The sequence below is a fragment of the Mustelus asterias genome, unplaced genomic scaffold (assembly GCF_964213995.1).
Source record: "Mustelus asterias unplaced genomic scaffold, sMusAst1.hap1.1 HAP1_SCAFFOLD_4109, whole genome shotgun sequence".
Taxonomy (NCBI): Eukaryota; Metazoa; Chordata; class Chondrichthyes; order Carcharhiniformes; family Triakidae; genus Mustelus; species Mustelus asterias.
Genome location: NW_027594054.1, coordinates 1 through 20,358, shown reverse-complemented (window position 1 = coordinate 20,358; position 20,358 = coordinate 1). Strand labels below are relative to the sequence as shown.

The 20,358-nt window shown below is 48.6% G+C and overlaps 1 protein-coding gene across 1 annotated transcript; it reads left to right on the top strand.

Moving 5' to 3' along the window:
• The first annotated feature begins 559 nt into the window (after nucleotides 1–559).
• hyal2a (hyaluronidase 2a) lies at nucleotides 560–20,051 on the top strand. Its single transcript, XM_078208628.1, has 5 exons — nucleotides 560–1,388; nucleotides 5,218–6,215; nucleotides 16,917–17,006; nucleotides 19,353–19,378; nucleotides 19,970–20,051. The coding sequence occupies exons 2-5, from the start codon at nucleotides 5,295–5,297 to the stop codon at nucleotides 20,049–20,051; spliced, it is 1,119 nt and encodes a 372-aa protein (XP_078064754.1). The 5' UTR covers nucleotides 560–1,388; nucleotides 5,218–5,294.
• The last annotated feature ends 307 nt before the right edge of the window (nucleotides 20,052–20,358 follow it).

Here is a 20,358-nt window from a genome sequence, read left to right as displayed (position 1 = left end):
ATCGAGAGCAAATTCCAGAGCTTGGGGTCCAGGGAGAAACCCAAGATGGATGTCATTGGTGTCTCCTTTAAGCAGACCAATGGAATTATTCCAGAAATTTCTTCCGCCATCTCTTACCCACTCTTAGCTTCCACCTTTTCAAATTGTTGCCTCTGGGGTTTAGCACACCCCCCCCTACCCCGACAAGAGAGTTCAGCACTCAGATACAAGCTGCTGCAGAACCGTTGTCTTCCTTCCAGCCTGTGATCTGAAACGTAGAATTTCTTTGAAATGTAGAAATCAGGTCAAAGTGCATCAGGCACCTTTCACGGGCTTAGTGTGACCCTGTGTTTGTATGTCGTGTTCCCTCGCCCTGAACAAACACACTCACACATCACACAATACGGTGGAGCAGGCCAGATTATAAAATGAATTTATTGCAGTGAGTGGGTACCCAGGGAGGGTAGAGGGAGGTCCAGAATTTGGGAGGTTTTTTGAGGTGGGGGCTGCAGAGGGAGTGGGGGGATAGGTGGAGGGAGAGGGAAGGGAGTCTGCTGGAGGTAGGGTCTGAGGAGCTGGATTCCTATCCTCTTCCAGTCAAACCTCCAGTTTCAAGTTTCTAGCCTTGAGAAATGGCCCTGGTCACAGTTTGTTGTGACGGATGAAACTGTTTTAGTATCGAACTGGGTTCTTGTGATCAGTGTGCAAGCTTGTGCGAGGTTACCTTGCTGAGAGTAAGTGAACAGCTGTTTGCAACTCTCGCTCTCCATTGTTTCACCAACTCCACAAGTCTTTTCTGACGAGTTGTGTTTGTGCTCTGCTCTTAGCCCTGAACAATAACTGGGAGAATTCTGCCACAGTCACGTCTGAATCCTCCACTCAGTTATCTCTCAGTTTACATTCCAGTCCTGGCGGATAGAGGGTGTGTGAGGGTGGGGGAGAAGGGGCGTGTGGAGTGGGCTGTACAGACATGTCTGTCTGGGAAGATTAAGCCTCGCTGTGCAGAGACTGAGCCAAGTTCCGCACACATGAGGACGGCCTCGACCGGGATCTTGGGTTCATGTCACACTATCTGTAACCCCCACGACTTGCCTGGGCTTGCAAAATCTCACTAGCTATCCTGGCTGGAGACAATACACATCTCTTTAACCTGTGCTTAACCCTCTCTCCACTCACATTGTCTGTACCTTTAACTCTTGATTACCTGTAAAGACTCGCATTCCAGCCATTATTTTATAAATTGAGTTTGTGTCTTTATATGCCCTGTTTGTAAACAGAACTCCCACTCACCTGATGAAGGGGCAACAAGCGCTCCGAAAGCTAGTGGCTTGTGCTATCATATAAACCTGTTGGACTTTAACCTGGTGTTGTGAGACTTCTTACTGGGAAGATTAAAGCAGTGCTGATTGGTATGTAGAATAAATTTGTTGACAATTAATGTTCAAAGGCAGGAAGAGAAAATCTCAAACCAAAGATAGCAAATCTTCACCGTTCTGCTCTGATTGTGACACTTGGCTCCCGTTTCCTGAAGCCTAATTGAGGGATGTTGGGGGTTTTCCAGCTGGGAAAGGGGTGGGAATTGGGGTTAGGGAGACTCAGAACAGGCACAAAGGGGAAACAGCGGGAAGTGGGGAAGGTTGGTAACTTGTTTGTACCATTGATATTTTTCCTGTCTCCCACAGACGTCTCCGTACAGGCAGAGCAGACTTTATATTCTTTCTGGGACTGTGGGCGTTGCTGGCATTTATTTATTTTTATTCATTCATGGAATGTGGGTGTCGCTGGCGAGGCCTAATTACCCTTCAGAAGGTGTATGTGAGTTGCTGCCTTGAACCAATGCAGTCCCTGAGGTGTAGGTACACCCACAGTGCTGTTAGGGAGGGAGTTCAAGGATTTTGACACAGCAACTGTGAAGGAACAGGGGTATATTTCCAACTCAGGATGGTGAGTGACTGGGAGGGGAACCTCCAGGTGGTATTCCCTTGTATCTGCTGCCCTTGCCCTTCGAGAAACCATAGAAACCCTACAGTGCAGAAAGAGGCCATTCGGCCCATCGAGTCTGCACCGACAACAATCCCACCCAGGCCCTACCCCCGTTTCCCTACATATTTACCCGCTAATCCCTCTAACCTACACATCCCAGGACATTAAGAAGCAATTTAGCATGGCCAATCAACCTAACCCACACATCTTTGGAGTGTGGGAGGAAACCGGAGCACCCGGAGGAAACCCACGCAGACACGGGAAGAATGTGCAAACTCCACACAGACAGTGACCCAAGCCGGGAATCGAACCCAGGTCCCTGGAGCTGTGAAGCCGTGCCGCCCCAAGGTTGTGGTCATGGGTTTGCAAGGTGCTGCCGAAGGAACCTTGGTGAATTCCTGCAGTGCATTTTATAAATGGTGTACACGGTTGTCGCTGTTTGTCGGTGGTGGAGGGTTAGGATGTTTGTGGAAGGGGTAGCAATCCCTCCTGGAAGGTGTCGAGCTTTTTGGGTATTGTTAGAACTGCACACATCCAGACTCCTGAATTGTGCCTTGTAGATCTTAAAAAGCTTAGAAAGGAGGTGAGTTATTTGCTGTAGTCTTTGATCCACTCTTATTGCCCATCCCTAATTGCCCTCGAAGGTGAAAATCAATAACATTAATTCACAGCTAAATATTTTTGAACAAACTGTCTGAAATCATTCATAATTAAAACCCATCAGGTTCACTATTGTCCTTCAGAGAAGGAAATCTGCCGTCCTTACCCAGTCTGGCCTAAATGTGATTCCAGAGTCACAGCAATGCGGTTGATTCTCAAATGCCCTCTGAAATGACTGATAACCACTCAGTTCAAGGGCAATTAGACCTGGGCAACAAATACCGGCCCAGAGTGAAGCCCACATTCCCTAAGTGAATGTTTAAAAAAATGAACGTTTCATTTCTTGAGCAATTGGAAGATGGAACTGAGAGTCAGTGTGTGTGGGATCCGTACCCCAATGAGAGTCAGTGTGTGGGGAACCCGTACCCCAGTGAGAGTCAGTGTGTGTGGAACCCGTACCCCAGTGAGAGTCAGTGTGTGTGGAACCCGTACCCCAGTGAGAGTCAGTGTGTGTGGGACCCGTACCCCAGTGAGAGTCAGTGTGTGTGGAACCTGTACCCCAGTGAGAGTCAGTGTGTGTGGGACCCGTACCCCAGTGAGAGTCAGTGTGTGGGGAACCTGTACCCCAGTGAGAGTCAGTGTGTGTGGGACCCATACCCCAGTGAGAGTCAGTGTGTGGGGAACCTGTACCCCAGTGAGAGTCAGTGTGTGGGGAACCTGTACCCCAGTGAGAGTCAGTGTGTGGGGAACCTGTACCCCAGTGAGAGTCAGTGTGTGGGGAACCCGTACCCCAGTGACAGTCAGTGTGTGTGGAACCCGTACCCCAGTGAGAGTCAGTGTGTGTGGGACCCGTACCCCAGTGAGAGTCAGTGTGTGTGGGATCCGTACCCCAGTGAGAGTCAGTGTGTGTGGGACCCGTACCCCAGTGAGAGTCAGTGTGTGTGGGACCCGTACCCCAGTGAGAGTCAGCGTGTGGGGGACTCTGGGGAATGTGTGAGAGTCTGGGGACTCTGGGGAATGTGTGGGACCCATACCCCAGTGAGAGTCAGTGTGTGGGGAACCTGTACCCCAGTGACAGTCAGTGTGTGTGGAACCCGTACCCCAGTGAGAGTCAGTGTGTGTGGGACCCGTACCCCAGTGAGAGTCAGTGTGTGTGGAACCCGTACCCCAGTGAGAGTCAGTGTGTGTGGGACCCGTACCCCAGTGAGAGTCAGTGTGTGTGGAACCCGTACCCCAGTGAGAGTCAGTGTGTGTGGGACCCGTACCCCAGTGAGAGTCAGTGTGTGTGGAACCCGTACCCCAGTGAGAGTCAGTGTGTGTGGGACCCGTACCCCAGTGACAGTCAGTGTGTGTGGGATCCATACCCCAGTGACAGTCAGTGTGTGTGTGGGACCCATACCCCAGTGAGAGTCAGTGTGTGTGGGACCCGTACCCCAGTGAGAGTCAGTGTGTGTGGGACCCGTACCCCAGTGAGAGTCAGTGTGTGTGGGACCCGTACCCCAGTGAGAGTCAGTGTGTGTGGGACCCGTACCCCAGTGAGAGTCAGTGTGTGTGGGACCCGTACCCCAGTGAGAGTCAGTGTGTGTGGGATCCGTACCCCAGTGAGAGTCAGTGTGTGTGGGACCCGTACCCCAGTGAGAGTCAGTGTGTGTGGGACCCGTACCCCAGTGAGAGTCAGCGTGTGGGGGACTCTGGGGAATGTGTGAGAGTCTGGGGACTCTGGGGAATGTGTGGGACCCATACCCCAGTGAGAGTCAGTGTGTGGGGAACCTGTACCCCAGTGACAGTCAGTGTGTGTGGAACCCGTACCCCAGTGAGAGTCAGTGTGTGTGGGACCCGTACCCCAGTGAGAGTCAGTGTGTGTGGAACCCGTACCCCAGTGAGAGTCAGTGTGTGTGGGACCCGTACCCCAGTGAGAGTCAGTGTGTGTGGAACCCGTACCCCAGTGAGAGTCAGTGTGTGTGGGACCCGTACCCCAGTGAGAGTCAGTGTGTGTGAAACCCGTACCCCAGTGAGAGTCAGTGTGTGTGGGACCCGTACCCCAGTGACAGTCAGTGTGTGTGTGGGACCCATACCCCAGTGAGAGTCAGTGTGTGTGGGACCCGTACCCCAGTGAGAGTCAGTGTGTGTGGGACCCGTACCCCAGTGAGAGTCAGTGTGTGTGGGACCCGTACCCCAGTGAGAGTCAGTGTGTGTGGGACCCGTACCCCAGTGACAGTCAGTGTGTGTGTGGGACCCATACCCCAGTGAGAGTCAGTGTGTGTGGGACCCGTACCCCAGTGAGAGTCAGTGTGTGTGGGACCCGTACCCCAGTGAGAGTCAGTGTGTGTGGGACCCGTACCCCAGTGAGAGTCAGTGTGTGTGGAACCCGTACCCCAGTGAGAGTCAGTGTGTGTGGAACCCGTACCCCAGTGAGAGTCAGTGTGTGTGGGACCCGTACCCCAGTGAGAGTCAGTGTGTGTGGGACCCGTACCCCAGTGAGAGTCAGCGTGTGGGGGACTCTGGGGAATGTGTGAGAAGTGGTCGGGGCTGTGAAATGGGGAGGAGTGTGAGGGGGGAACTGGTTGTTTCTGACAGTGTATCGCACTCTGGTGTGAGGTTGTGGAGGATTTTCAGTCTGATGTTTCTGACTGGTGTTGATGTTCTATTTTGCAGAATCTGGAGTGGGGGTTAAACTGGAACCACAGTTTCTCCAGAAGCAGGAGGGTGTGTGATTGTGAGGCCGTGAAGCCATGGGCCAAAGAACCATCGCTGTTGTCAGGGCACTGGCTTGTATTCTGACCCTCCTGGTGTCAAAAAGTCAAACTCAGCTGAAGCAAAGCTCCCGATTTGGGAACAAGCCTTTTGTCACAGTGTGGAATGCGCCAACTCAGGACTGTATCCGACATTCAGTCAATCTAAACCTCAACATGTTTGACATCATTTCATCTCCAAATGAAGGCTTTTATAACCAAAATCTAACTATCTTCTACAAGGAGAGGCTGGGCAAATACCCTTACTACCACGGGCATCAGGCTGTCAATGGGGGTGTGCCACAGAACAGCAGTCTCCTACAGCATCTGTCTGCAATGGAGTCGGACATTGAGCGTTACATGCGGTCCTGGACCACCAGAGGTCTGGCAGTGATCGACTGGGAGGAATGGAGACCCCTCTGGATACGAAACTGGAAGGACAAACAGATTTACCGGGACAATTCTCGACACCTAGTGTCCGAAAAACACTCAGACTGGAGTGAGAGTGACCTCAACAGGGAGGCACAGTTTGAGTTTGAGCAGTCAGCCCAAATGTTCATGGTGGAGACACTACGAAGGGCGAGGAACTCACGGCCACACAGCATGTGGGGTTTCTATTTGTTCCCAGACTGCTACAACCATGACTATAAGAACAACATGGCCAACTATACTGGTCGTTGCCCTGACGTGGAGGTATCTCGCAATGACTTGCTCAGGTGGCTATGGACTAACAGCACGGCCATTTTCCCTTCCATTTACCTGGACTCCATGCTGCGTTCCTCCAAGAGCGCCACAAAGTTTGTCCGATTCCGGATCAAGGAGGCACTGAGAGTGTCCGAACTTCACAGCACCAATTTCTCCCTGCCTGTGTTTGTCTATTCACGACCCACTTACACTTACACTGTCGACCTGCTAACCCAGGTACGCAAACTCTTCCCAAAGAAGAAATATTCAGCTTCAGCACAATGTCAATCGCCAGTATTCTGCAGCTAGGTATAGAGTAAATCTCCCTCTGTACGATCCCCATCAAACACCCCCATAAAACTCTCATTAAAAACCCATCTGCTTCACTAATGTCCTTCAGGGAGGGAAATCCGCCATTCTTACCCGGTCTGGCTGTACATGTGACTCCAGACCCAGAGCAATGTGGTTCATTTAAGAAGGGAGGGAGGAAGCAGATGGGAAATTATAGGCCAGTTAGCCCGACTTCGGTCATTGGCAAGATTTTAGAGTCCATTATTAAAGATGAGATTGCAGAGTACTTGGAAGTCCATGATAAAATAGGACTGAGTCAGCACGGCTTCATCAAGGGGAGGTCATGTCTGACAAATCTGAGGCGGTAATGAGGAAGTTAGATAAAGGAGAACCAGTGGATGTGACTTATTTCTATTTCCAGAAGGCCTTCGACAAGGTGCCGAATAGGAGACTGTTAAGAAAAATAGAAACATAGAAAAACCAGAGCACAAAACAGGCCCTTCGGCCCCACAAGTTGTGCCGAACATATCCCTACCTTTTAGGCCTACCTATAACCCTCCATCCTATTAAGTCCCATGTACTCATCCAGGAGTCTCTTAAAAGACCCTATTGAGTTTGCCTCCACCACCACTGACAGCAGCCAATTCCACTCGCCCACCATCCTCTGTGTGAAAAACTTCCCCCTAACATTTCCCCTGTACCTACCCCCCAGCACCTTAAACCTGTGTCCTCTCGTAGCAGCCATTTCCACCCTGGGAAAAAGCCGCTGAGAGTCCATCCGATCTATGCCTCTCAACATCTTGTATACCTCTATTAGGTCTCCTCTCATCCTACGTCTCTCCAAGGAGAAAAGACCGAGCTCCCTCAGCCTAGCCTCATAAGGCATGCCACTCAATCCAGGCAACATCCTTGTAAATCTCCTCTGCACCCTTTCAATCTTTTCCACATCCTTCCTGTAATGAGGTGACCAGAACTGAGCACAGTACTCCAAGTGGGGTCTGATGAGGGTCTTATATAGCTGCATCATTATCCCCGGACTCCTAAACTCAATCCCTTGATTGATAAAGGCCAGCACACCATACGCCTTCTTAACAACCTCCTCCACCTGCGGGGCCGATTTTAGAGTCCTATGGACCCGGACCCCAAGGTCCCTCTGATCCTCTACAGTACTAAGAGTCTTTCCCTTTATATTGTACTCCTTCATCCCATTTGATCTACCAAAATGGACCACTACGCATTTATCTGGGTTGAAGTCCATCTGCCACTTCTCCGCCCAGTCTTGCATCCTATCTATGTCCTCCTGTAACTTCTGACATCCCTCCAGACTATCCACAATCCCACCAACCTTTGTGTCGTCGGCAAACTTACCAACCCATCTCTCCACTTCCTCATCCAGGTCATTTATGAAAATGACAAACAGCAAGGGTCCCAGAACAGATCCCTGGGGCACACCACTGGTGACCAACCTCCATTTAGAAAAAGACCCATCTATACCCACTCTCTGTCTCCTTTGGGCAAGCCAGTTCTGGATCTACAGGGCAGCAGCCCCTTGGATCCCATGCCCTCTCACTTTTTCTAGAAGCCTCGCATGCGGGACCTTATCGAACGCCTTGCTAAAATCCATATAAACCACATCAACCACTTTCCCTTCGTCAATGTGTTTAGTCACATTTTCGAAGAACTCCACCAGGCTCATAAGGCACAATCTGCCTTTGACAAAGCCATGCTGAGTATTCTTGAGCATACTAAACCTCTCTAAATGCTCATAAATCCTGTCCCTCAGGATCTTCTCCATCAGCTTACCAACCACTGAGGTTAGACTCACCGGTCGGTAATTTCCTGGGCTATCCCTATTCCCCTTCTTGAAAATAGGAACCACATCCGCAATCCTCCAATCCTCCGCCACCTCCCCCGTCTCCATCAACGACGCAAAGATCATCACCAGAGGCTCTGCAATCTCTTCCCTCGCCTCCCACAGTAACCTGGGGTACATCCCATCCGGACCCGGATGGGATGTTAAATAAGTTAAGAGCCCATGGTGTTAAAGGTAAGATCTGGCATGGCTAGAGGATTGGCTGATTGGCAGAAGGCAGAGTGGGGATAAAGGGGTCTTTCTCAGGATGGCAGCCGGTGATGTGCCTCAGGGGTCGGTGCTGGGACCACAACTTTTCACAATATACATTAACGATTTGGAGGAAGGAACTAAAGGTGCTGTTGCTAAGTTTGCAGATGATGCAAAGATATGTCGAGGGACAGGTAGTATTGAGGAAGCAGGGTGGCTACAGAAGGACTTGGACAGGTTAGGAGAATGGGTAAAGTGGCAGATGGAATACAATGTGGAAAAGTGTGAGGTTCTGCACTTTGCAAGGCGGAATGGAGGCGTAGACTTTTCTAAATGGTGAAATGCTTAGGAAATCAGAAACACAAAGGGACTTGGGAGTCATTGTTCAAGATTCTCTTACGGTTAACGTGCAGGTTCAGTCAGCAGTTAGGAAGGCAAATGCAATGTTAGCATTCATGTTGAGAGGGCCAGAATACAAGAACAGGGATGTACTTCTGAGGCTGTATAAGGCTCTGGTCAGACACCATTTGGAGTATTGTGAGCAGTTTTGGGGGCTCCAAATCTAAGGAAGGATGTGCTAGCCTTGGAAAGGGTCCAGAGGAGGTTCACAAGAATGATCCCTGGAATGAAGAGCTTGTCATATGAGAAACGGTTGTAAATTTGATTTGATTTGATTTATTATTGTCACATGTATTAGCATACAGTGAAAAGTATTGTTTCTTGCACGCTGTATGGACAAAGCATACCATTCATAGAGAAGGAAAGGAGAGAGTGCAGAATGTAGTGTTACTGTCATAGCTAGGGTGTAGAGAAACATCAACTTAATGCAAGGTAGGTTCATTCAAATGTCTGACAGCAGCAGGGAAGAAGCTGTTCTGGAGTCGGTTGGTACGTGACCTCAGACTTTTGTATCTTTTTCCTGATGGATGAAGGTGGAAGAGAGAATGTCTGGGGTGCGTGGGGTCCTTAATTATGCTGGCTGCTTTGTCGAGGCAGCAGGTGTCAATGGATGGGAGGCTAGCTTGCGTTATGGATTGGGCTACATTTCACAACCTTTTGTAGTTCCTTGTGGTTTTGGGCAGAGCAGGAGCCCAGACCAAGCTCTGATACAGCCAGAAAGAATGCTTTCTATGGTGCATCTGGAAAAGTTGGTGAGAGTCGTAGCTGACATGCCAAATTTGGACTCTGGGTCTATACTCGTTGGAATTTAGAAGGATTGGGGGGATCTTATTGAAACTTACAGGATACTGTCCTGGATAGAGTGGACATAGAGAGGATGTTTGCACTAATAGGAAAAGCTAAAACCAGAGGGCACAACCTCAGGCTAAAGAAACGATCCTTTAAAACAGAGAAGAGGAGGAATTTCTTCAGCCAGAGAGTAGTGAATCTGTGAAACTCTTTGCCGCAGAAGGTTGTGGAAGCCGGGTCATTGAGTGTCTTTGAGATAGATAGGTTCTTGATTAATAAGGGATCAGGGGTTATGGGGGAAAGGCAGGAGAATGGGGATGTAAAAAATATCAGCCATGATTGAATGGCGACGCAGACTTGATGGGCTGAGTGGCCTAATTCTGCTCCTATGTCTTATGGCCGAGCAAACCACTCAGTTCAATGGCAACAAATCCTATGGAAGAATGCGAATAAAATCAGCCTTCCCTTCTCAAATACAACCAGTCCTTATTTCCTAACCCCCTTATCCCCGGCTAATTCCTAGAAGTTTGTGCTGCTTCCACTCCAAGGCGCGGAGCTGAACTCGGGTACTCCAGATGGAGCCCAAGTCTCTGTGGAACTGAAGCATCAGTTCCTCCCCTTTAAATTCCAGGCCCCTGGGAGAAAGGTCAACATTGGAAAATTTTCGGACTGGAGGCAGGTTACCAGCGGAGTGCCACAGGGATCAGTGCTTGGTCCTCTGCTCTTTGTGATTTTTATTAATGACTTAGAGGAGGGGGCTGAAGGGTGGATCAGTAAATTTGCTGATGACACCAAGATTGGTGGAGTAGTGGATGAGGTGGAGGGCTGTTGTAGGCTGCAAAGAGACATAGATAGGACAAAGAACAAAGAACAGTACAGCACAGGAAACAGGCCCTTCGGCCCTCCAAGCCTGTGCCGCTCCTTGGTCCAACTAGACCAATCGTTTGTATCCCTCCATTCCCAGGCTGCTCATGTGACTATCCAGGTAAGTCTTAAACGATGTCAGCGTGCCTGCCTCCACCACCCTACTTGGCAGCGCATTCCAGGCCCCCACCACCCTCTGTGTAAAAAACGTCCCTCTGATATCTGAGTTATACTTCGCCCCTCTCAGCTTGAGCCCGTGACCTCTCGTGATCGTCACCTCCGACCTGGGAAAAAGCTTCCCACTGTTCACCCTATCTATACCCTTCATAATCTTGTACACCTCTATTAGATCTCCCCTCATTCTCCGTCTTTCCAAGGAGAACAACCCCAGTCTACCCAATCTCTCCTCATAGCTAAGACCCTCCATACCAGGCAACATCCTGGTAAACCTTCTCTGCACTCTCTCTAACGCCTCCACGTCCTTCTGGTAGTGTGGCGACCAGAACTGGACGCAGTACTCCAAATGTGGCCTAACCAGCGTTCTATACAGCTGCATCATCAGACTCCAGCTTTTATACTCTATACCCCGTCCTATAAAGGCAAGCATACCATATGGGTATGGTAAATGGGTGTTTTTCCGGTTGGAGGAAGGTAACTAGTGGCGTGCCGCAGGGATCGGTACTCGGGCCGCAACTGTTTACCATTTATATAGATGATCTGGAGGAGGGGACGGAGTGTAGGGTAACGAAGTTTGCAGACGACACAAAGATAAGTGGAAAAGTGAATCGTGTGGAGGACGGAGAAGATCTGCAGAGAGATTTGGGCAGGCTGAGTGAGTGGGCGAGGATATGGCAAATGGAGTATAACATTGAGAAATGCGAGGTTATACACTTTGGAGGAAATAATAACAAATGGGATTACTATCTCAATGGAAACAAATTAAAACATGCTACCGTGCAAAGGGACCTGGGGGTCCTTGTGCATGAGACGCAAAAGCCCAGTCTGCAGGTACAACAGGTGATCAAGAAGGCAAATGGGATGTTGGCCTATATTGCGAAGGGCATAGAATATAAAAGCAGGGATGTCTTGATGCACCTGTACAGGGCATTGGTGAGGCCGCAGCTGGAATACTGTGTGCAGTATTGGTCCCCTTATATGAGGAAGGATATATTGGCATTGGAGGGAGTGCAGAGAAGGTTCACCAGGTTGATACCGGAGATGAGGGGTTTGGATTATGAGGAGAGGCTGAGGAGATTGGGTTTGTACTCGTTGGAGTTTAGAAGGATGAGGGGGGATCTTATGGAGACTTATAAGATAATGCGGGGGCTGGATAGGGTGGAGGCGGAGAGATTCTTTCCACTTAGTAAGGAAGTTAAAACTAGAGGACACAGCCTCAAAATAAAGGGGGGTCGGTTTAAGACAGAGTTGAGGAGGAACTTCTTCTCCCAGAGGGTGGTGAATCTCTGGAATTCTCTGCCCACTGAGGTGGTGGAGGCTACCTCGCTGAATATGTTTAAAGCGCGGATGGATGGATTCCTGATCGGTAAGGGAATTAAGGGTTATGGGGATCAGGCGGGTAAGTGGTACTGATCCACGTCAGATCAGCCATGATCTTATTGAATGGCGGGGCAGGCTCGAGGGGCTAGATGGCCTACTCCTGCTCCTATTTCTTATGTTCTTATGTTCTTATATGCCTTCTTCACCACCTTCTCCACCTGTGTTGCCACCTTCAAGGATTTGTGGACTTGCACACCTAGGTCCCTCTGTGTTTCTATACTCCTGAGGATGCAAAGCTGGGCTGAAAAATGGCAAATGGAGTTTAACCCTGATAAATGTGAGGTGATTCATTTTGGTAGGACTAATTTAAATGTGGATTACAGGGTCAAAGGTAGGGTTCTGAAGACTATGGAGGAACAGAGAGATCTTGGGGTCCATATCCACAGATCTCTAAAGGTTGCCACTCAAGTGGATAGAGCTGTGAAGAAGGCCTATAGTGTGTTAGCTTTTATTAACAGGGGGTTGGAGTTTAAGAGCCGTGGGGCTATGCTGCAACTGTACAGGACCTTGGTGAGACCACATTTGGAATATTGTGTGCAGTTCTGGTCACCTCACTATAAGAAGGATGTGGAAGCGCTGGAAAGCGTGCAGAGGAGATTTACCAGGATGCTGTCTGGTTTGGAGGGTAGGTCTTATGAGGAAAGGTTGAGGGAGCTAGGGCTGTTCTCTCTGGAGCGGAGGAGGCTGAGGGGAGACTTAATAGAGGTTTATAAAATGATGAAGAGGATAGATAGAGTGAACGTTGAAAGACTATTTCCTCGGGTGGATGGAGCTATTACAAGGGGGCATAACGATAGGGTTCATGGTGGGAGATATAGGAAGGGTATCAGAGGTAGGTCCTTTACGCAGAGAGTGGTTGGGGTGTGGAATGGACTGCCTGCAGTGATAGTGGAGTCAGACACTTTAGGAACATTTAAGCGGTTATTGGACAGGCACATGGAGCACACCTGGATGATAGGGAGTGGGATAGCTTGATCTTGGTTTCAGATAAAGCTCGGCACAACATTGTGAGCCGAAGGGCCTGTTCTGTGCTGCACTGTTCTATGTTCTATTCCATTGGCTTGTTGGATTATTTTCAGTACCTGTACACCAGCTTGCACGTGAGAACCCAAATCACTTTCCTACACCACAGTTCCTTGTTTCCCTCCATTAAGAAGGGTTTCTGATTTATCTTTCACAGATCCACAGAGGCAGGCCTCGTATCTGAATTCCATCTGTCACATTTCCAATCACTCTTATTCTCTCTCTGACCTCCACTTGGAAACTGTTAGTCTCCAAGTCTCACTATTGTGCTCTGTATCCCAGACTCTCTCTCCTCCCCCACCTTTCAAGCACACTCTCAGCCTGTCAGTCAGTCAGTCACGTGTTCTCCTACTCTCTTTCATTCACACTCTTACTCCCTTGTGCTCTCTCTGTCCTGCCCTCTCGATCTCCCTGCCTTGTGCACTCTTGTGCTTGTTGCCCTGCTGATACAGCTGGACTCTGAGGCTGTTCAGTAACTCTCACTGTGGAAAAAGATTCAGTCAGTCCTCAAACCTCACTGAATATCAGTGAGTGCGCTGCCTGGTGTCTGCACACTCAAATAGTTTGCAAATACATTCAAGTTTGAGCAGGGGTCAGTGCTGGGACCTCTGATGTTTGTAGTGTATATATATAAATAATCTGGAGGAAAATGTGGGTGGTCTGATTAGTAAATTTGCGGATGACACGAAGATTGGTGGAGTTGCTGATAGTGCCGGGGATTGTCAGAGGATACAACAGGAATAGATAGGTTGAAGATTTGGGCAAAATGGCAGATGGAATTTAATCCAGACAAATGTGAGGTGATGCATTTTGGAGGATCAACTTTAGGTGTGAATTATACTGTAAATGGCAGAACCCTTAGGAACATTAACATTACAGAGGGATCTGGGCGTGAAGGTCCACAGTTCCCTAAAAGTGGCAACACAGGTGGCCAAGGTGATTTAATAAGGCATATGGCCTGCTTGCCTTCATTGGCTGGGACATTGAATACAGGAGTTGGGAAATAATGTTGCAGCTATATAAAACCTTGGTTAGGCTGAATTTGGAGTATTGCATGCGGTTCTGGTCACCACACTATCAGAAGTATGTGGAAGCTTTGGAGAGAGTGTAAAGAAGGTTCACCAGGATGCTCCCTGGTCTCGAGGGTGTTGACTGTGAGGAGAGGTTAAATAAACTAGGATTGTTTTCACTGGAAAGACGGAGGCTGAGGGGAGACCTGATAGAGGTTGCAAAATGATGAGCGGCATAAACAAGGTGGATAGTCAAGAGGCTTTTTCCCAGGGTGGAAGTGTCAATTACAAGGGAGCACAGGTTCAAGATGAGAGGGGGAGAGTTTAAGGGAGTTGTGCGGGGAAAGTTTTGCATGCAGAGAGTGGTGGGAGCCTGGAACACGCTGCCAGAGGAGGTAGTGAAAGCAGGCACATTAGCAACATTTAAGAGGCATCTGGATGGGTCCATGAATAGGGAGGGACTAGAGGGATACAGGCCGAGTAAGGGCCCCCTCTCTAGTCCAACTAGAGAGGGGGCTATACTGGACCTAGTACTGGGGAATGAGCCTGGTCAGGTCATCAAAGTTGCAGTAGGGGAACATGTGGCAAATAGTGACCACAATTCTGTAAACTTTAGGATAATAATGGAAAAAGATGAGTGTTGTCCTATGGGTAAGGTGCTGAATTGGGGGAAGGCTAACTACAGCCGGATTAGGCAGGATTTGATGGCTGTTGATTGGGAGAGGCTGTTCGAGGGTAAATCCACATTTGGCATGTGGGAGTCTTTTAAGGAGCAGTTGATAGGGCTGCAGGACAGGCATGTGCCTGTAGAGAGGAAGGATAGGAAAGGTAGGATTCGGGAGCTGTGGATAACCAGTGAAATTGTGGGTCTAATCAAAAAGAAAAAAGAGGCATACATGAGGTCCAGGCAGCTAAAAACAGATGGAACACTGGAGGAATACAGAGAAAGTAGAAAAGAACTCAAACAGGGAGTTAGAAGGGTAAAAAGGGGTCATGAAATGTCCTTGGCAGACAGGATTAAGGAGAATCCTAAGGCATTTTATACATACGTTAGGAACAAGAGGGTTGTTAGGGAAAGAATCGGACCTCTCTGGGACAAAGGAGGGGAATTATGCTTAGAACCAAAGGAAGTAGGTGAGATCCTAAACAAATACTTTGCATCAGTATTCACAAGGGAGAGGGACATGTTGACTGGTATTGTCTCAGAGAGATGTGTTGACCCGTTAGAAAAAAATCTCAATTACAAGGGAGGAAGTGTTATGTTTTTTAGGAAACATTAAGACAGACAAATCCCGAGGGCCGGATGGCATCTATCCTAGACTCCTCAGGGAGGCAAGAGATGAAATTGCTGGGCCTCTAACAGAAATCTTTGTCTCTTCACTGGACACAGGTGAGGTCCCAGAGGATTGGAGGATAGCAAATGTGGTCCCGTTATTTAAGAAGGGTAGGAAGGATAACCTGGGTAATTATAGGCCGGTGAGCTTGACGTCCGTGGTGGGGAAGTTGTTGGAGAGGATTCTTAGGTATAGGATGTATGCACATTTAGAACTGAAGAATCTCATTAGCGATAGACAGCATGGTTTTGTACGAGGGAGGTCATGCCTCACAAATTTGGTTGAGTTTTTTGAGGAGGTGACAAAAGCGAGTGACAAGGGAAGGGCCGTGAATGTCGTCTACATGGATTTTAGTAAAGCGTTTGACAAGGTCCTTCATGGCAGGCTGTTGAAAAAGGTTAAATCTCACGGGATAAAAGGTGAGCTGGCTAGATGGATGGAGAACTGGCTTAGCCATAGAAGACAGAGGGTAGCAGTGGAGGGGTCTTTTTCCGGTTGGAAGTCTGTGACTAGTGGTGTTCCACAGGGCTCTGTACTGGGAGCTCTGCTGTTTGTGATATATATAAATGATTTGGAGGAAGATGTAGCTGGTGTGATCAGTAAGTTTGCGGATGACACGAAGATTGCTGGAGTTGCGGATAGCGATGAACATTGTCAGAGAATACAGCAGGATATAGATAGGCTGGAACATTGGGTGGAGAAATGGCAGATGGAATTTAATCCAGATAAATGCGAAGTGATGCATTTCGGTAGATCTAATGTAAGGGGGAGCTATACAATAAATGGCAGAACCATCAGGAGTATAGACACACAGAGGGACCTGGGTGTACAAGTCCACAGATCCTTAAAGGTGGCAGCACAGGTGGAGAGGGTGGTGAAGAAGGCATATGGCATGCTTGCCTTTATTGGACGGGGCATAGAATATAAAGTTGGCATATGATGTTGCAGCTTTATAGAACGATGGTTAGGCCACATTTGGAATACTGCGTCCAGTTCTGGTCGCCGCACTACCAGAAGGACGTGGAGGCTTTGGAGAGAGTTTAGAAAAGGTTTACCAGGATGTTGCCTGGTATGGAGGGTCTTAGCTATGAGGAGAGATTGGGTAAACTGGGGTTGTTCTCCCTGGAAAGACGGAGGATGAGGGGCGACCTAATAGAGGTGTATAAAATTATGAAGGGCATAGATAGAGTGAACAGTGGGAAGCTTTTTCCCAGGTCGGAGGTGACGAACACAAGGGGTCACGGGTTCAAGGTGAGGGGGGCAAGGTTCAACACAGATGTCAGGGGGACTATTTTACACAGAGGGTGGTGGGGCCTGGAATGCACTGCCAAGCAAGGTGATTGAGGCGGACACGCTGGGATCGTTTAAGACTTATCTAGATAACCACATGAACAGACTGGGAATAGAGGGATACAAAAGAATGGTCTAGTTGGGCACATGAGTGGCGCAGGCTTGGAGGGCCGAAGGGCCTGTTCCTGTGCTGTATTTTTGTTTGTTCTTTGTTCTATAAATAAGAGGCCTTGGGAAGAGTCAGTATCGATGTACCCATGGTCAGGGAGGAGCCATATCAATTTTGTATCTTCAATTCTGTGGTCTCTCTTTTAAATAGCAAGACCTCATCACAACGATCGGAGAGACGGCAGCCCTTGGAGCAGCTGGCATCATATTCTGGGGAGATGCAGATTACAGTAACAGTAAGGTAATGATTAGCCCTTTGGATCTCAATCTTCCAAATGTCTTCACAATGGTGCAATTCCCACCCATGTTGCATGAGGTTAAATCTCATGGGATCCAAGATGAGGTAGCTAAATGGATACAAAATTGGCTTAATGACAAAAGCCAGAGGGTGGTTGTAGAGGGTTGTTTTTCAAACTGGAAGCCTGTGACCAGCGGTGTGCAAGGTCACAGTCTCTGTGGCGCAATTAGTTAGTGTGGTTGGCTATTATCCGAAATGGTTGGTGGTTCGAGACCGTCCCGAGACGGCACTTACACTTTTTGGTTTCTGTAGTGTAGTGGTTACCACGTGCGTCTAACACGCGAATGGTCCCCGGTTCGAAACCGGGTAGAAACATTCGTTAAGCTTTCTCATGTCGCGTGAGGGAAATTGCTTGATTTTTCATTCGCTGCTCTACATTATCCGAACCACGATATTACAGCCATATTATCAGGGATCAGGGTGCACTGTTACTTGTCATTTATATTAATGATTTGGATGAGAATATAGGGGGCATGGTTAGTGAGTTTACAGATGACACCAAGATTGGTGGCATAGTGGACAGTGAAGAAGGTTATCTCAGATTGCAATGGGATCTTGATCAATTGGGCCAGTGGGCTGATGAATGGCAGACAGAGTTTAATTTAGATAAATGCGAGGTGATGCATTTTGGTAGATTGAACCAGGGCAGGACTTACTCAGTTAATGGTAGGGTGTTGGGGAGAGTTACAGAGCAAAGAGATCTAGTGGTACATGTTCATAGCTCCTTGAAAGTGGAGTCACAGGTGGACAGAGTGGTGAAGAAGGCATTCGGCATGCTTGGTTTCATCGGTCAGAACATTGAATACAGGAGTTGGGACGTCTTGTTGAAGTTGTACAAGACATTGGTAAGGCCACACTTGGGATACTGTGTACAGTTCTGGTCACCCTATTATAGAAAGGATATTATTAAACTAGAAAGAGTGCAGAAAAGATTTACTAGGATGCTACCGGGACTTGATGGTTTGAGTTATAAGGAGAGGCTGGATAGACTGGGACTTTTTTCTCTGGAGTGTAGGAGGCTGAGGGGTGACCTTATAGAGGTCTATAAAATAATGAGGGGCATAGACAAGGTAGATAGTCAATATCTTTTCCCAAAGGTAGGGGAGTCTAAAACTAGAGGGCATAGGTTTAAGGTGTGGGGAGAGATACAAAAGTGTCCAGAGGGGCAATGTTTTCACACACAGGGTGGTAAGTGTCTGAAACAAGCTGCCAGAGGTAGTAGTAGAGGCAGGTACTAGTCTTTTAAAAAGCATTTAGATAGTTACATGGATACGATGGGTATAGGGGGATATGGGCCAAATGCGGGCAATTGGGATCAGCTAGGGGTTTTAAAAAAAGAGCAGCATGGACAAGTTGGGCCGAAGGGCCTGTTTCCATGCTGTAAACCTCTATGACTATCTTTTTTTTCCATTTACAGAATGTGGGCATTGCTGACTGGGCCAGCATTTATTGCCCATCCCTAATTGTCCCTTAAGGTGATGGTGAGCTGCTGCCTTGAATCGCTGCAGTCCCGGCGGTGTAGGTACACCCATAGTGCTGTTAGGGAGGGAATTCCAGGATTTTGACCCAGCAACAGCAAAGGAATGGCGATATGTTTCCAAGTCGAGAAGGTCTGTGACTTGAGGTGGGGGCGTTCCCAGGTATCTGCTGCCCATATCCTTCTAGATAGTAGTGGACGTTGGTTTGGAAGGTGCTGTTTTGAAGCACCTTGGTGAGTTGCAGCAGAGAATCTTGTACACACAGCGTCAGTGGTTGAAGGATTGAATGTTTGTGGAAGGGGTAGCAATCAAGTGGCTGCTTTGTCCTGGCTGGTGTTGAGCCTCTTGAGTGTTGTTGGAGCTGCACCCATCCAGGCAAGTGGAGCGTATTCCATCACACTCCTGACTTGTGCCTTGTAGATGGTGAACAGGTTTTGGGGAGTCAGGAGGTGAGTTGCTTGCTGCAGGATTCCCAGCCTCTCACCTGTTCTTTATCATAGAAACCCTACAGTGCAGAACATAGAACATTACAGCGCAGTACAGGCCCTTTGGCCCTCGATGTTGCGCCGACCTGTGAAACCAATCTAAAGCCCATCTAACCTACACTATTCCAATATCAGGATCAGCGTGCTCCAGGCAGGGGGGGGGGGGGGCGGGGGGGGGGGCGGTGTTGCATATTCAAACATGTCCACCATCTACAATTTAATTAAGCATTGTGGGGCGGCACGGAGGCACAGTGGTTAGCACTGCTGGGCCGTTGGACTCTGACTGTTCTGGATGATGTAAACCCAGGTTCTCTTTCCTCCTTTAGAGTCACTGCGAGAAGTTGAAGAATTAACATAGAACATAGGACATTACAGCGCAGTACAGGCCCTTCGGCCCTCCATGTTGCACCGACCAGTGAAACCAATCTAAAGCCCCTCTAATCTACACTATTCATCATCCATATGTTTATCCAATGACCATTTAAATACCCTTAATGTTGGCGAGTCCACTACTGCTGCAGGCAGGGCATTCCACGCCCTTACTACTCTCTGAGTGAAGAACCTACCTCTGACATCTGTCCTATATCTATCACCCCTCAATTTAAAGCTATGTCCCCTCGTGCTAGCTATCACCATCCGAGGAAAAAGGCTCTCACTATCCACCCTATCTAATCCTCTTGTATGCCTCTATTAAGTCACCTCTTAACCTTCGTCTCTCTAACGAAAACAACCTCAAGTCCCTTAGCCTTTCCTCATAAGACCTTCCCACCATACCAGGCAACATCCTAGTAAATCTCCTCTGCACCCTTTCCAATGCTTCCACATCCTTCCTATAATGCGGTGACCAGAACTATACGCAATACTCCAAGTGCGGCCGCACCAGAGTTTTGTACAGCTGCAACATGACCTCCTGGCTCCGAAACTTAATCCCTCTACCAAATTATCTGGAAGGTGATTTTGGTTGTTATGTCCTCAATGTCACCAGGGACACACAGAAGTGTAGCCAGACTCTGGAGGTCATCTAGCCCATCAAGTCTGCACTGACTCTCCGTGGCAGCACAGTGGTTAGCACTGCTGCGTCGCAGCGCCAGGTACCCAGGTTCGATTTCCGGCTTAGGTCACTTTGTGTAGAGTCTGCACGTTCTCCCCATGTCTGCGTGGGTTTCCTCCAGGTGCTGTGGTTTCCTCCCACACTCTGAAAGATGTGCTGGTTAGATGCATTGGCCATACTAAATTCTCCCAGTGTACCGAAACAGGCGCCGGAGTGTGGCGACTAGGGGATTTTCACAGTAACTTCATTGCAGTGTTGATAGAATCATAGAAACCCTACAG

Coding starts and splice junctions, on each gene's coding strand:
- hyal2a (XM_078208628.1), top strand. CDS start 5,295: ATGGGCCAAAGAACCATCGCTGTTGTCAGGGCACTGGCTTGTATTCTG. Junction 6,216..16,916: donor CTGTCGACCTGCTAACCCAG/GTACGCAAACTC, acceptor TCTTTTAAATAG/CAAGACCTCATCACAACGAT. Junction 17,007..19,352: donor CAGATTACAGTAACAGTAAG/GTAATGATTAGC, acceptor TTCCTCCTTTAG/AGTCACTGCGAGAAGTTGAA.